Source organism: Pteropus alecto, unplaced genomic scaffold (assembly GCF_000325575.1).
Source record: "Pteropus alecto unplaced genomic scaffold, ASM32557v1 scaffold67, whole genome shotgun sequence".
NCBI classification, from domain to species: domain Eukaryota; kingdom Metazoa; phylum Chordata; class Mammalia; order Chiroptera; family Pteropodidae; genus Pteropus; species Pteropus alecto.
Genome location: NW_006441061.1, coordinates 1,207,739 through 1,222,565, shown reverse-complemented (window position 1 = coordinate 1,222,565; position 14,827 = coordinate 1,207,739). Strand labels below are relative to the sequence as shown.

The following is a 14,827-nucleotide window of genomic DNA, read 5'->3' as shown; positions in this document are numbered from 1 at the left end:
TCGAGGCCCCACCACCTTCCTTGCCACCCGCGGTCCTGCAGACTTCACTTTCCAGCTCACCAAATTCCCCCTCGCTGCTCCCCCAGCTCCCATTCACTCCTCACAGCCCAGCTACGATGTCACATCCTCCTAGGCAGGCGTTCGTCCCCCACAGCTTCAAAACTGGACGCAGCTCAAACGTGCCCCAGCAGGGGGATGCACCGAGCGTGGCGTGCCTGTGCAATGGAGCGCTGCACGGCCAGGAGAAAGATATGACTCCCACGTGCCACGACAGAGCCACGTGTGCCCGCTCCGCAGAGGGGGCTCGGCCATCCTCTCCGGGAAGGGGTGTGAGGTGGCTCGAGGATGCGAGGTAGCCCCAACCGGGGCTCCTCGAGGCTCAGTTTACTCCCTCTGGGGCACCGTTCTGAAGAGGCAAGAAAAGCCTGGGGTTCAAAAAGGTATTTTCCTGCACTAACTAACCAAAGGCACTGTGGGGAGAATGTCACGTCTCCCCCAGAGTCACCAAGGATTGGGGGCTGCTGGGGTGCAGACAGATCGGACCCCCTTACCTAGAGAGTGGGCTGCGGTGGTCTCGGAGCTGAAGAAGCGGCCCAGGCCAAGGTCGCCGAGCTTCACGACGCCCGTGGCCGTGATGAACACATTGGCGGGCTTGATGTCTGCAGGGGAAGAAGAAGGGGGTTGATGCGGGTCTGAGGGATAGAGGGGTCGGGCAGTGATGGGGGGCCCTTCCGGTGCTGGGGGGCCCAGGCCTGGGTCCTGTCCTGCTCCCTCTCACTCTCTCACTCACTCATCCACTCGGAGAATTTGTGTAACAAGTGACGGAAGCGCTCAGTGCGGTACCCGGCCCGCACTGAGTGACTGGCAGGTGCCTCGCCACGGCAGACGCTGGTCAACACAGGTGGAGTGAACCTGTGAAGTAACCTAAGCAAAGCGCCCAGCACCCTTCCTGGTACCCTGCAGGCTTCTTCCTCACCACTCAGGATGACGTCACCTTTCGCAAACATTCCTTTGTAGATGTCTCATTTCCTTTGCTCAGCCAACTCCTACGAAGACTTCAAAGCCCATACTAAAAGTTCTCTTTTCTGGGATGCTTCCTCTGCCATCCCGGGCAGAGCTGGCAGCAGTATTGGAAGTGGCCAGCCCCTCCACCCATCCTCGCTGAGATCCCCTCCGTGCTGGCCCCGGCATGGTGCTGGGGGCTGGAGATGATACACTGAGTGTGGCCCATGTCCCCTGGGGTCCATGTGACTACCTGGCCTTTGGTGCCTCCACCATGGGGAGGCCTGAGGCACCAGGCATGAGGCGTGTGTGAGCCTCGAGCTCAAGGTCTCACATGTGCCCATCCTCTGGCTCCGCTAAGGCCAGGAAGATGCTCGACACCCACTTGTCTGGGGACTACGAAGTGATCCACCTTCCTCAGGGACGTCCCAAGGAGCCAGGAGGAGCGGAAGGGAAGCCTGCACCGTGGGCCCCGGGGTGCCTGGCCTTCTGCTGGCTCTGGCCTCACGGCCCAGGGGGCCGGCGTGTACGCACCGCGGTGCATCACCCGGCGTGAGTGCATGTGCTCCACGGCGCTGCACAGTTGCACGAAGTACTTCCACACTGTCCTCTCGGGGATGAGCCGCTTCTGCTTCTTGAAGTACTGAGGTGGGGGAGACAGACAGACAGACAGACAGACAGGCGTAGGTGACGGGCCTGGGAGAGAGGGCAGCTGCAGGGCTCTGCCCTGTCCTGTCCTCAGAGGCAGCTGGAGCCTGGCTGGGGTGGGCGGTCAGGCTGCTGGACAAACAATAAACGTGGAATGCAGGGTGCTGTGTTCACATCTCTGCTCCAGCCCAGGCTGCCCTCCGCGGTCCTCTGCCCACCCCCCGCCCAGCGGTGAGCTCCTGAGGGCGGGGCAGGGGGCAAGCCTGGCCCAGAGCGGATGCCTGGACTGCTTCCTGCATCCTGCTTGGACTGCATCCTGCATCACACTTTTTATGGAATCTCCTGGACACGGGCCCATCTCCTCCGCCTGCCCAACAGGGAGCTCCTTGTGGGAATGGGCTGGCGTGGCCCAGGACGGGGACATCTAAGACGAGCCTAGTGGCTAAATCACAGCTTCCCCCACCTCCTCAGAGCTGGCAAATCTCAGCCCACGTGATCCTTCATAAACACAGCAAGAACCCCAAGAAAATAGGCTTGACATTCTCAAATGGACCCTAGGCTTCGATAGGCATTTATCTACTTCATTGCCTGAAAAACCATATTTAATGCTCGGGAAACCAAAACCAAAGACCCCAAACCACCCAGGCCGCACTGAGTGAGCTGTAAGGAAACAAAGGTCATGGAGGGCGTAAACTAGGAGGCTCCCCAGTCCACGGTTCAGACCAACATCCCAGCAGCGTCCCCTGCGAGCTGGGGCAGGGCAGTGACTCACGCCAGCCACCTGAGTGCCAGGTTTCCGCCCAGGGGCTTTTGTTCCTTAGCAGCCAGTCACCTTTCCCCAGAGCAGCCAGAGGCCACGCCATGGGCCCCTCCATTAGGACTGTCACTCTGGCACACGGAAGACCAGGACTGCCTGGGGACACACTCCCGGCCTGGGAAAGGGGGCGTGAGGTGGAGGACAGGACCTGAGCACCTGCCACGTGCAGCGCCTGTGCTGGGCCCTAAGCAGGGATGACGACACTGTCTTCCAGACGAGGAAACGGAGGGCCGCGCCCCGTAGCTAGTGAGGGACACAGTCACGGCTCAACCCCAGGCCTTCTGCCGAGAAAGCTCAGACTTTTAACCCACTTCTAACGATGCCAGTAACCACCTGAGGAGGGACCAAGCCAAGAGAGGTCTGGGAATTGCTCAGGGCCACCCAGCTGGGGTTGGATCTGAGCACCTCCAATAGTAGGATAGTCATAACCGGAAGCCCCTGGCCCGGCACTAAAGCCCCACGAGGTTCTCCCAGGGCTCCACCCAGGAGAGGGACCTCATGGGTGAGCTGCCCCAGGCTCCCAGCCCAGATCCCCCAACACAGGTCCCCCATGTCCCCCTGGGCTTGTGAGGTGGGCCGAGCTGGAGTGTTATTTACACCACGATGTTAGCTAATCCTCATTATAGCATTTAAGCGAGATGCACACGGCCGTGAGTGGTGATTTTCTAAATGTCACGTCCTATAAGCGCCGTGTGACATTTATCGGGAAGGCGCCAAGTCTCTGGTGGGTTTCGGAGTGGCGGCAGCTCCCGGCTTCACCATCCGCCATAAATAATGCCAGCATCATGGCCATGGAGCTGCTGCTTTGCCCCTGAGTTTGGGGGCTCTTGGGACTCGGGGCCTGCTGGTCAGGGGCCTCTCAAGCCCTGCGGGCCCACCGTGCCCTCCTCACGCGTCCCTTGGGACGGGCGTGGAAACCGAGGTTCAGGGAAGGGAGAGACTCGATTTGCCCAGCCACCCCTGCCCCCAACTGTCAGACTCCAGGTTCTGGAGTCCGGCGTAGGCCACAGTCCAGGGTCTCCTCTTTGTCACCTATGCTCCTCCCCCTGTTCCCTCTCTCCCCCGCACCCATCCTCTGTGGGGCATCCAGTCTTTCTCCTAGGGCACAAAGCTGTTTACTTCCCACCACGAGTGTTAGGAAACTTCTCCTCGTACTGACTCAGGGCGAGGCTCCGAATCCTGACCTGGACAGGAGGCCCTGGGCGGTCCGACCGCCTCCCCTTTGCCCACCGCCTCCCCTCACCTCACCCAGCGCTCCCTTGGACCAAAGTGTCTGGGTTTCATCCCTCTGGGCCCTTGCATGAGACCTTTCACCACTAGACTTTGGGTCTCCCTTCAAGTCTCTGCTCAGGTGTCACCTCTTCCAGGAAGCCTTCCTGGGCTCCACAGGCCCTGAACTTGGCTTATTCTGGCCGGCAGATCATTCACGGGTCTGCCCTCCTGTTAGAAGACGAACTCCCTGAGGGCGGTGCCCAGGCCGGCAGCGTCCCTAGGTCTCGGGACGGGGCCTGGCACACAGTGGGTGCTGGGTGCACGCATGTTCAGTAGCAGAGTGACACACGCAGGAGAAAGTGTGAGCGGGGGAGAGGGACGATCTAAGATGTGGCATAGCACATCTGTTCCCACCAGAGATCTGCGTGGAGATTAACATCCCTGCGAACGCATTAATATGTCAACGGAAATATAAAAGCAGGTGATAACAGCTCAAGTAATGCCACCCCAGCGACGCCGTATTCCTCCTAGGAGCCGAATTTCAGAAGAGCAAGCACCGAGCAATTGCTCAGTCCCCAGTGCCTGGTGGGAAAGACAGAGAGTCCGTGTCTGGCTCCGTTTGCAAGAGTAGCTGGGAGCAGGGCGGGGCCCGAGCCGGCCCAGGCCTGGTCAGGAGCCGACAGACTGGCCTGAGGGAGGGAGGCAGTGAGGGCCCCCCACAGCAGCCCGCGGACTCAGGCCAAGCCTTGAGGGAGAAGCAGTTTCCTCAGGAGCAGGGCTGAGGCCTCAGGCCTGAGGGTCCTGCTTAGAGGCTGTGCTGCCTCGGGCCGGTGACTAAACATCTCAGAGCTTTGCTATCTGAGGATAGAACGGGCTCCTCAGTGACGCATGTGCTTGGCACGGCTGTGGCCCGCGGTAAGTGCTCTGTCAGCGGGGCCATGACAGTCCCTGAGTCTGGACTCATGGTGGGCCTGCTCCTGGGTCCCAGGAGCGGGGCAAAGGGGCGGGATGGTGTGGGGTCTGTCGTGGGGTGACTTGCCAGGCCTGGTACTAAGCCTGCCGGTGGGGCCTGGCAAGTCAATCGACCTCTCGGATACCCCTGGCCTTGCCCATGAAGATGCCCCTCAGGAAAATGATGTCTGCTGGAGGGTTTCAGGCTGAGGAAGAGAGACCTGGGCCACAGGCCCGGCTCTGTCGCCCCATCGCTGGGTATCCTCAAGCAAGTCTCTTAACTTCTCTGGGCTCAGTTTTCCCTTTTGTAAAATGAGGCAATTGGACCCATAAGATATTTTCCCAGATTCTGTGAGCTGGGGTCTGAGCTAACGCAGGATTCTGTGCCTATTCCTTCTGAGAGGCAGGAGAATGACCCATGAGCCCATGGGTAGGCTGAGGCAGTGGGAACAGCCAGAGGGGTCCTTTCTGTCTATGGTTGACCCTCTTCCAGCAAATTGGAACAGGCCCCGATCAGGCACTCACCAGGTCATGGCTGAGGCCTGTGGGCATTGGCAAGGGGGGCTGAGTGTCTCCGAGGGGCTACCCCATCTGAGGCTGAATCAGTGAGGAACTTGAGCTGGGGAGGGTCTCCCCATGTCTGGGCAGCCCTCAGACCCCACCCACCCGCCAGGCACCCTCACCTTGATCATCTGTGAGAGGTCGCCTGCATCGGCCAGCTCCAGCACAATGTTCAGCTCGTTGTCCTCGATAAATGAGTCCAAATACTTGATGATGTTCGGATGATTCAGTTGCTGCCCAAGGAGAGAGGCGGGTGGGGGGAAGGTGGAGCCAGTGAGAGATGGTAGAGCCCCAGCATCTGGCACCCAGCTGGCAAGGCCCCGGCATTTGCCGGAGAGGTGAGTGCTTTAGGGGAAAGCCCTGTGCTTTGGAGTCGGGTAGACCTGGGTGACCTTGGGAAAGCCATTTTGCATTGCTGGGTCTCAGTTTCCTCATCCGTTAAACAGGCAAAATGCTTCGAGGAGCATTTGCGAAGACGGATGGAATAATAGCCTTGAAATGTCCACCACGGTGACGGCTCGGAGCCGAGACTCCTCAGATGCTTGTGGGAATGATCTTTCTCTTTCTCCTCCTCATCAGCGCCACCTATGACCTTCCAGGGTGGGCCGGGCCCCCTCCCCTCTGTCGCTGTGCTTAGCGGGCCTGCAGCTGGCACTCAGAAGTGCTCACCTCCTTCCTTCTTCCTTCCTGCTCTTTGTCAATTTCTGACCCATCCCTAGTGGAATCTTGGGGGGGTGGAGGGTTGGGGGGTAAAAACCATTCCTGGTGTGGGAGCTGCCCTGAGTGATGTGCTCAGACGCCTCTGGCCTGACCACTGGACCTGTATGTTTGCTGAGGTTATGTGTGGGGAGCCCGGGCAGGACAGTACCCCACTGGCTAGAAGTCACCCCTACCTGGCCAAGAGGAGACCCTGGCAATTGTTTGTAACCGAAACTGACTGTTGACCTCAAAATGATTCCAGGATCGGGGAAAGCAGAGGAGACTCTGATATTCTGCCATAGTACAGTTGGCCTGGCCACTGGGGCTCCTGTCAGCTGATGGCCAGGGGCCAGTCTAGAGCACAGTTTCTAAATAAAAGGCCTGGACATTGCTGGGAGAGAGCTGTGCACCTATGCTGCCTGCCAACCTGTGCCTGTCCTTGGTTTCTAAAATGAGGGGGGACTTTGGCAGACTTCACAGTCAAGCCATCCCCCACCCATTCATTTCCCAAGCCAGCCCTTGATGGGAGACCCCTCTATATGCCCCCAGGGGCCAGAGGAGGCCTCTGCTATTGGCCTTGGCTCTACCCCCACATGTCTGCCCCTCCCTTGAAGCCCCAGAGACTGACCTCAGTCCACTCTGGTGCCCAATGCATGTCCTAGTCCTCAGGCCCCCTGCTCCTGCCCACCCCCTCAGCCCACACTAGCGCATCTCACAGGGTTGTCCTGTTGGACTGCCCAGCAAATGCTATATTACGGTTTTAGCTTCTATGTTTAGGTCTATGATCCTTTCCAAGCTAATTTTCATGCATGGCGTGAGGCAGGACTCCAGACTCACTTCTATCCACCTGGATGTCCAGCGTTCCCAGCATCCTGAACTGAAAGTCTTTCCTTTGTTCACTGAATTGTTTTGGTGCCTTTGCAAAAATCACCTCACCCAGTTTTTGTTGTGAGGTCTCTCCAGAGCTAACACTGTCCAAAGCATCAGCCGCCCTCAGCACACATCACATTCTATAGATGTTTTCATTTACCAAAAAAAATAAATAAATAAATCAAAATAAGTGGTCGAAAAGTTGAAAATGCTTTAAAATCTTTAAAGCATGTTATAAAGTCCTGGCGCTGTTGTTACTATTGCAAATGAGAACGTCCCGTTCTTTAATCTCCTCCTCAGAGCTTACTTCATCAGGAAATCTTCCCCTCTGCCAGGGAGGGCTCCCCAAAACCCACCCAGGTCATCAGAGGTCTGGGCATCACAGGTTTTCAAATAACTTGGAAAAATCAGAGGGGGCTTTGGACGGAAACTAAAGACTTCCATGGGTGAGGGGAGGGGTGTGTGTGGGGGGGAGGGGCGCTGTTCCGTTGAGGTGCAGGCTCCTGGGGAGAGAAGTGAGGAGACCCCCTCCCCTCTCCTGGGGCAGGGCTGAGGCCAGGACGTGAAGCAAGTGCTCCCCCAAACGCCCAGTCGGTCTGCAAAGGCACAGGCTGGGCGACTGGGTGAAATCCTGAGGCCTGGAGAGGGAAGGGACTGGCCAGGGCCCAGGCCGAGCCGAGAACCTGTTCCGTGAGCACAGACCCTTGTCCCCTGGAGTCCTCTCCTCTTGGAGAGCCCAGCAGGGTCTGAAAGGGGGCACACTTGGGCCAGGGGCACAGAAAGTACTCCAAAGATGCGAGTGTTTGGGTTTCGCTTGGCAGTGGTTTGTGAGTGGAAGAGGGGTGACTGTGAGAGGCAGAAGGCTCCCCACCCTGGCTTCAAGCATGTGGGGTTCAGGACGGAGTCACACCTAAGAGTCACCTCCAGTGTGCCTCCTCCTGGCGACCTCTGCCTGCCTCGCACTCTCTTGGGTCCCTATAATCCACGCCCACCCCTCCCCTGAGATCAGATCTTGTCACCTCCCTCTTTCCCGCCAGACTTCAAGCTTCACGGGGTTGTCCCTGAGGCCCAGGGCCAGGCCTAGCTGTGGTGGTGGCTGCTGAGGGATGGACCATGGCCAGAGGAAAGGGTGGTGGGCAGGGCTGAGAGTAAAGGGTGCATCCGTGCAAGGTCCCCTCTTCTCCAAATCTCTGCACTTGTGGCCCCTCCTGTCCCTGATACAGAACAAGTCTGTCTGTCTAGGATCTGTCTTCCCCACTGGGCTGCATCCCATGTCGAGCACCAGTGTCAGTGGTGCTTAAAAACTGTGCTGAATATCCGGATACTTGAACTGTGCCTGCGTCCCAGCGGAGCCCACCTCCCTGCCCCCCATCTGGCAGCCTCTGCCCTGGGAGGCTTTGGGCTTCGGGTCCTGGCATGAACGGTACGAATGATGCCGCCCCGTGGCCCCTCTGAGAACCGTGTTTCCCTTTGTTTTGTAGGAAACACCTCCTGCCCTGGCACATCCTGTTGACTTCCCATGGGCAGGCCGGGGAGCTGGACTGGCGTTCTGGAAATAGGCTGGCGTTGCCTGGCTGTGGCGGCAAGGGTTGACTCTGACCCAGCACTCGGCACACGCCGGGCACCTCACCGAGCTCCTCCAGGCGTCTACTCACTAAGCCCCCCAGTAGTCTGAAGCCAGCACCCTTGTCTTCACCCCCTTGTACAGATGAGGAAACTGAGGCTCCGAATGGTCAACAGCTTGTCCACGGCCACATGGCTAGTGAGTGAGGGGCTCCTGGGCCTTCAAAGCCCACACCTTCTCTCTTCCTCCGTCACCTCTGAGATCCCAGGCATGGGGAGTAGGGAGAGATCCACAGGAGGGGGCAGCCCCAGGCCAGGGCCAAGTCGCATCCTATCATTTCTTACTCTGGGGAAACCAGCAGGGAGGAGAAAAGGGACCGCAGGCTCCCCCACCGTCCCCACGCCGCATGCCTCACCTGGACGGGCCCCTCATGTCTGTCCCTTCCCTTCCAGTAAGCCTAGTTCCGGATAAGCTGAGGACGTCTGTCCACAGAGTGGCCTGTCCCCAGGAGTGCATCCTGCTCAGGGCACTCACCTTCAGGAGGCCAATCTCCTTGACACAGTCCTGCCTGGCCTTGGCGTCCATCATCTCAAATATCTTGGGGGGAGAGGAAAAAGAAAAAGAATGGTTAAACCCCAGCCCCCAGCGTCCCAGTTTATCCGCTTCCTCGCCAAGGGACCGCCCCCTCCCCTGTCTGGACAACAGTTCTGCTTAGCGGGTGCCTGCCGTGTGCCAGGCGCCAAGCTGGCCACTTGATGCTGAATCGTCATGGCGACTCCCGTAAGGCAAGAGTTACTGCTGCCGATGTACGGAGGACGAGACTGAGGCCCAGAGAAGACCAATGACTTGTGAAGTCACACGCTAGTACAGGGCAGGCCAGGAAACATGCTCAGAGCCTCAGCCTCCACTTCTGTAAATGGGGCCGATGGCCTGAGCTCATAGGTTGTCACGTGGACAGAGTGAGCCGATGCAGCACAGCCCCGGGCACCGTGTGCCCCCTGGTGCCCACTCGGGGTGGGTCTTCCCAGCACCTTCTGACTTACAGGAACAGACAGAAGGTCAACAGGGCGGCAGCCCCACCACAAACCCCATCATGGCACAAACAAAGCAAGACAAAGAGAGCCCAGGTGAGCCCCTCCTTGGAGACAAAGGGTAGAAAACAGGTCTCTTCTGGACAGAGGAGCCTGTCTCTCCTTCAGCAATGACAAGCCGTGTGCGGGTCACAGACCAACACAGAAACCATCATGCTGAGGTCCTGAGGCCAGAGTTCTTGGCCCAGCTCTCCACCCCGTGACTGCATCTCAGTCACCTTCCCTCTCCCTGGGCCTCCTCTGTCCAGGCTGCTAATCTCACTCTTTAAAGACAAATGAGCAAATCAGGGATTCAGGCAGCTCTGCCGGAGGTTTAAACCATTTCCTGCAGGAGAGCGGCAAACGGGCCCACTGCTGTCCACTAGACTTTGCTGCTTAAAACCTGTCTGCTCGACTCCCTCCCCTCATTTCGGAGGCACACAGAGGTCAGGAAGGACACTCAAGCCCAGAACCAACCAGCGTCCAGGCACCGAGGTCAGTGGGACTTAGCTTGCTCCGGGCCTGGCGAGTCACTTCCTCATCTGAAAAGCGGGTTGGTAATCCCCACCCCACCCACGGGGCTGTTGCTGAGGTTCCGTGAGCTCCTAGCAGGACCCAGTATCCAGCAGGTGCTCAGTGCATGCACATTTTTCTTTTCCTTTATGGCTCACAGTGAGCTTTTATGGACAGGAGCCCACCTGATTCTCTTCACAGCCCACTGCGTTGGGGACTAATTCCCTCCTCTTCAGAGGAAATGCAGGGAGGGGAGGAGAGAAAGGGACCGGCCAGGCACCACAATATTTAGACACAGAAGCCGCTCCTGCACTGCGGCTTTGAACCCATGAAGTCGTTGGCTCACCTGCACCTTCTTCAGAGCCACCGTCTTCCTGTCCAGCAGGCAAGTGGCCTTGTACACCTCACTGAACTGCCCTCGGCCGATCTTCTTCTCAATCTGGAAGTCTGCCAGCGAGCAGCGAAAAGATAGGGCGTTCGGGTGCCTCTGGAGGGGACAGACAGGGGACAGACAGGGGCATCAGTGTCCAGCTGGGCCAGAGTGGAGGCTGCTGCCACTTCCCAGTGGTGCCCCTCGAAGGTGAAGGAGGGACTCTGGTCACCAACCCCACTGTCAGAGCGCCCCCCACCATGGGCATCTCTGAAAGTGCACCCCAGTCTTAGTCCCCTCCGTGTACCCTGAGCCGAGGCTCCGACCTGCCTAAGTGCTAGGGGAATGTTTGTTGAACGACACAGTGAAAAATGCCCAAAGCAGCTTGGCACACAAGTGGGAGTCTGTGACCAATCCACTGTCACTTCTATGAGTGCGGCCAAAATCACACTCCCTCAGAAAAAGGCCATTTTCTCAGCACCTGGAGGAATCACACATACTCATGAAAATAATGACATGTCATCGTGTATTAGTAGCTACTATGTTCAGTTACTGTACTGGCTGCTTCGACAGATTTTATGACTAATCTCCTAACAGCCTTATAAAGCAAGGCTTGTTAATCCCATTTTATAAATAAGGAAACGGAGGCACAGTCACACAGCTAGCCAGTAGTGAGCTGGGGCTTGACCCTCTGACAGTCTAGAGCCAGGTGTGTTCCCGGGTGACATGGGCAGGGTCCCTCCCCTCTCTGGGTCTCAGCTTCCCCGCTGGGACTTGAAGGGTTTGGAGGATATGATGTCCAGGGGTCCCCAGACCGGGAACACTGGGCTATTTCTCCCAGTGACAAGTGGCTGGAGTCCCCAGCACTCTGCACCCTGCCCCAGAGGCCAAGCTGCCCAACTCCACAGCCACCGCAGGATGCTCCCAGAGGATGTGGCTTGACATCCCAGCAGGCAGCGCTGACATTCCAGCTGCACATCTGCATATGCAATGACCCAGATTTGCATTTCCTGTCACAACCCATTCGACCTAATTAGAGGACCAAGCTCCTGTGGTGGGCAGGTTACTCTCAGGCAGCTTGTACCATGGTGGCTCATAGTAATAATCCTGATGGCCTTTCTGAAAACTGCTCATCTGACGCTTACTGTCCAGATGGGGGTGGGACCCCACAGTAGCTCCTGGGGGAAATAAACACAATCCCTGGGGCACAAGTTGGCAGAGAGGTGACAATTGGTTGAGACACTGACACTCGGGCCTCAAAGCTTGGGTTCAAATCTCAGTTCTGCCACTTCCTGCCTGTGGGCCTTGGGTAATGAACGAATGAATGAAAGCACTTGGCACCCGGGAAATGCTGTTTGTTATTATTATTATTACTGGCATTGAGGAATGTCTGTAGAGCAGCAGCACCTGCTTCCAGGGGGCTGGGGATGAACTGCAGCAGGGTGTGCACCCAGGTGAGTGCCGGGCCCAGGGCATAAGCACAGGGAGTTCTCATGCCCATCGAGGGTGTATCCAGCTCTGGGCTCCTTAGCTATGAAAACTAAAATGAATTTTAAAATATATGGATAAGATCAATGGCACACTATTTCCCTAACACCCACGATATTAGATTCCATGCCGGATGTTTAGAGAGAACCGGCTCACTTAGTCTCTGCAGCTCCATTTCGCAGACGAGGAAACTGAGGCTCAGAGACGTCTTTTACCCACGGTCTCCTGGCTGCAGTAAAGCAGAGAGGCCGGCGTGGCCCAGCATCCTTCTGACCTCACGAGTCCTCTGGGACTGTTTGCCATGGGGCCGTGCTAGGCAATAGGCTGGCCTCACATGGCTGCGCTATGGGTACTGGAGGCAATTTCTAACCCCTCACCCACCTTCCTCAGGGTAGGAGCCCCTTATTTCTCCCCACCAGGGAGAGGAGATGGGGTGGGGGACTGGAAGGAGGGGGCAGGGATGCTGGCCAGGGGGCCTGAGGGAGGATGCACGATCTCAGAGAGAGGAGAGACCTCTGGGAGTAGCTCTGGAGGGATCTGGAGCCGCCGAGGAGATGGCCCAGGTGCCTGAGTCACCTCTATCTCCAATCCCACCCTCCTGAGAAATGCCGCCAGCCTTCTCTGGCCAAGGCCAGACATATGGGGAAGGGGTGCCTTAAACCATGCCAGGACACCCCCACTCCAGAAAGCTCGGAGAAAGCCAGCTCTCTTCTCCCAGTCAGATCAAATTAGGCCACAAATGCCACCCCCACCCTGTGCTAATTTGAGTTTAAAATGTTTGAACCACGATAAGCCTCAGCCATCGACAAATCCTTTTTTAAAAAAAAAAAAACAGGAGCATAAAATTACATGTTAAAAGAATAAAAACGCATTCGCCCAATTAATTTTCTGAAATCTCATTAAAAAATTTAGCCTGACTAAGTCAGACTTCTGACCTGAATTTTAATCATCTTTACACTGGATGGGTCCTTTTTCCCTGATATTTGCAATGCATCATTAATTTTAAGGCAACCGTTTCTATGATTTTAAAAAGCACATTTCATCAGAATGACATTTCCTGTAAACGAATTTCACCTTTAAAGACATCTGACATCCTGTGTAAGGAACTTCTCATAGATTCAGTATATGTGTATATGGCGATGTGTTTTAAATACGCCTTCGCACAAAAGAAGGCCATGATTCACAGAGAGTCCATATTGTCAGGCTCTTTCCGAGGCCAGCCCCACTCAGCTCTTCATGACCTGGCTAATTTCAAACCCAAAGCCAATCTTCCCTCTTGCAGATTTGTGGCAAGAAGGTGCATATGGGGCCATAAGACCGGAGTGACTCCTGGCTCTGTCCCTTCATAGCAAAAAAACCGAGTTACTTATCTCAGTCCACCACCCCCACCGCCTAGCAAAATTCAGTGCGAAATAATAGCCACTTCTCCCAGTTGGTAAAAGGACAAAACGAGATTAAGTGCCAGGTGTCACACTATCGGTGCAACCACCACCATGATTGTCTCAACCTGGATATCTACACTCAGCTTGACAGGAGCAGTGAGTGAGATGCCCAAAGCATGGAAGACACCTGATAACAAAGCCTAAAATCATCTCAACTCTAGCGGCTCCCCCAGGCCGATCCTTATTAGCCGAGCTCAGAGAGAGCTCAGCTTAAAAACACAAATGAGAGAATCTGGAACCAGCTCCCAATGACTGACAAGTAAAGCCTTGAAGAACGAAGCCACACAGAGCATCAGCCACCACCCAGAAGGCTGGCCATATCCTGGACTTCCATCTCCCTCATCCCTTTAGTTACCAAGAACAGTTAGTTTTTCCCCTGGAAGTCTCCGGAATCTTCCCTCCTATGTCTAGCCCATTTAAGACCAAAGCATCATCTCACCTGGGTGTGGGCAGCAGCCTCCTTGCCGCCTCCTATTTCTACCTTACTTGTGTCTTGAGCTCCAGCTGCCGGTGATCTAAAACCCAAGCTCCCGTCAACTTCAAATCCTTAGTGGGCTTCTCATTTGCTACAGAGTCAATTCCAAACGACACAGCATGGATTCCAGGCCTTTCATAAACACTGGACATTCTACCTTACCTAAGCACCAGTCTCTAAACACTTATCTAACCTGACTGGTCTCTGTCTTTGAAACGAGACGAGCACTTGCTGAATTTACAACAAGCAAACGCTTCTTGAATTTTAATGGCTGTTAATATTTGGTCATTAAATCTTATCTAACTACCATCATTGGTTTGGGAAATTTTTCATAAAGATTTGGGCCTGTGCCGTGCTGATGTAGTGACAGCTGTCCCCAACCCCTGCAAAGTTAAGCACATTCCTTTCTCTCTGAATAGTGCTGAATAGAATGGACCTTGGCAGGTCCCAAACGGGTCTGCAAAGACTTTCCAGGTGGAAGACGCCATTAGCCAGGGCTTTCTTGGACAAGAACACCTTTCTTCTTCTTGGAAATTCATGTGGTTCTTAGTAGGTCAGCTGAGCCTTGCGTTTCATTCCTGATGAAAATGCTCTGTAGCGAACTGGTAAAATTAGAGAGCTTAGAGCATTTTAGGCTCTTTTTCTCAACTCTATTCATTCATTAATCCAAAACCTCAATAAAAGCAAGCATGTTCAGCTTTCCCAAGTACATATGAATTTCACATATGATTCTGCCGGGTTCAGCAAACAAATTTTCATATGCCGACAGCTCTCCGAGCTAGAAAGCTCCTTGAAATGAACAAACCACTTGCCTTGGGCAGAGAAGGTTAAAAAAAAAAACAGGTTCTAAGTGTTTTGCTAAATTGTCCTTTCTACATTGGGGGTATTTCCAGCTCTGGATTCTTTAGCCATGAAAACTAAAATGAATTTTAAAACGTAGGACACCATTTCCTTAACACCCACACTGTTGGATGCCATGTTGGATGTTTAAGGTATACTATCGCACGCAGTGTTCACGGCCCCGTTCTACAGATGAGAAAACTGAGCTGAGAGAGGTCTTCCACCCAGTATCACCTGACTGGTGAGGGATGGAGTTGGGAACGGAACCCGGCCTGGTCCAGCGCACAGCATTCTCGCAGTCGGAG

General features: G+C 55.5%; 1 protein-coding gene across 1 annotated transcript in view; it reads right to left on the bottom strand.

Moving 5' to 3' along the window:
* NEK6 (NIMA related kinase 6) overlaps nucleotides 1-14,827 on the bottom strand; it is a 40,028-nt gene that overhangs the window by 22,866 nt on the left and 2,335 nt on the right. Inside the window, exons 2-6 of the mRNA XM_006917949.3 lie at nucleotides 10,254-10,394; nucleotides 8,859-8,921; nucleotides 5,314-5,424; nucleotides 1,537-1,645; nucleotides 552-659 (exon numbers count right to left, since the gene is read on the bottom strand). Of these exons, the coding sequence (XP_006918011.1) occupies nucleotides 552-659; nucleotides 1,537-1,645; nucleotides 5,314-5,424; nucleotides 8,859-8,921; nucleotides 10,254-10,394 (532 nt within the window). The remainder of the gene's footprint in view (nucleotides 1-551; nucleotides 660-1,536; nucleotides 1,646-5,313; nucleotides 5,425-8,858; nucleotides 8,922-10,253; nucleotides 10,395-14,827) is intronic.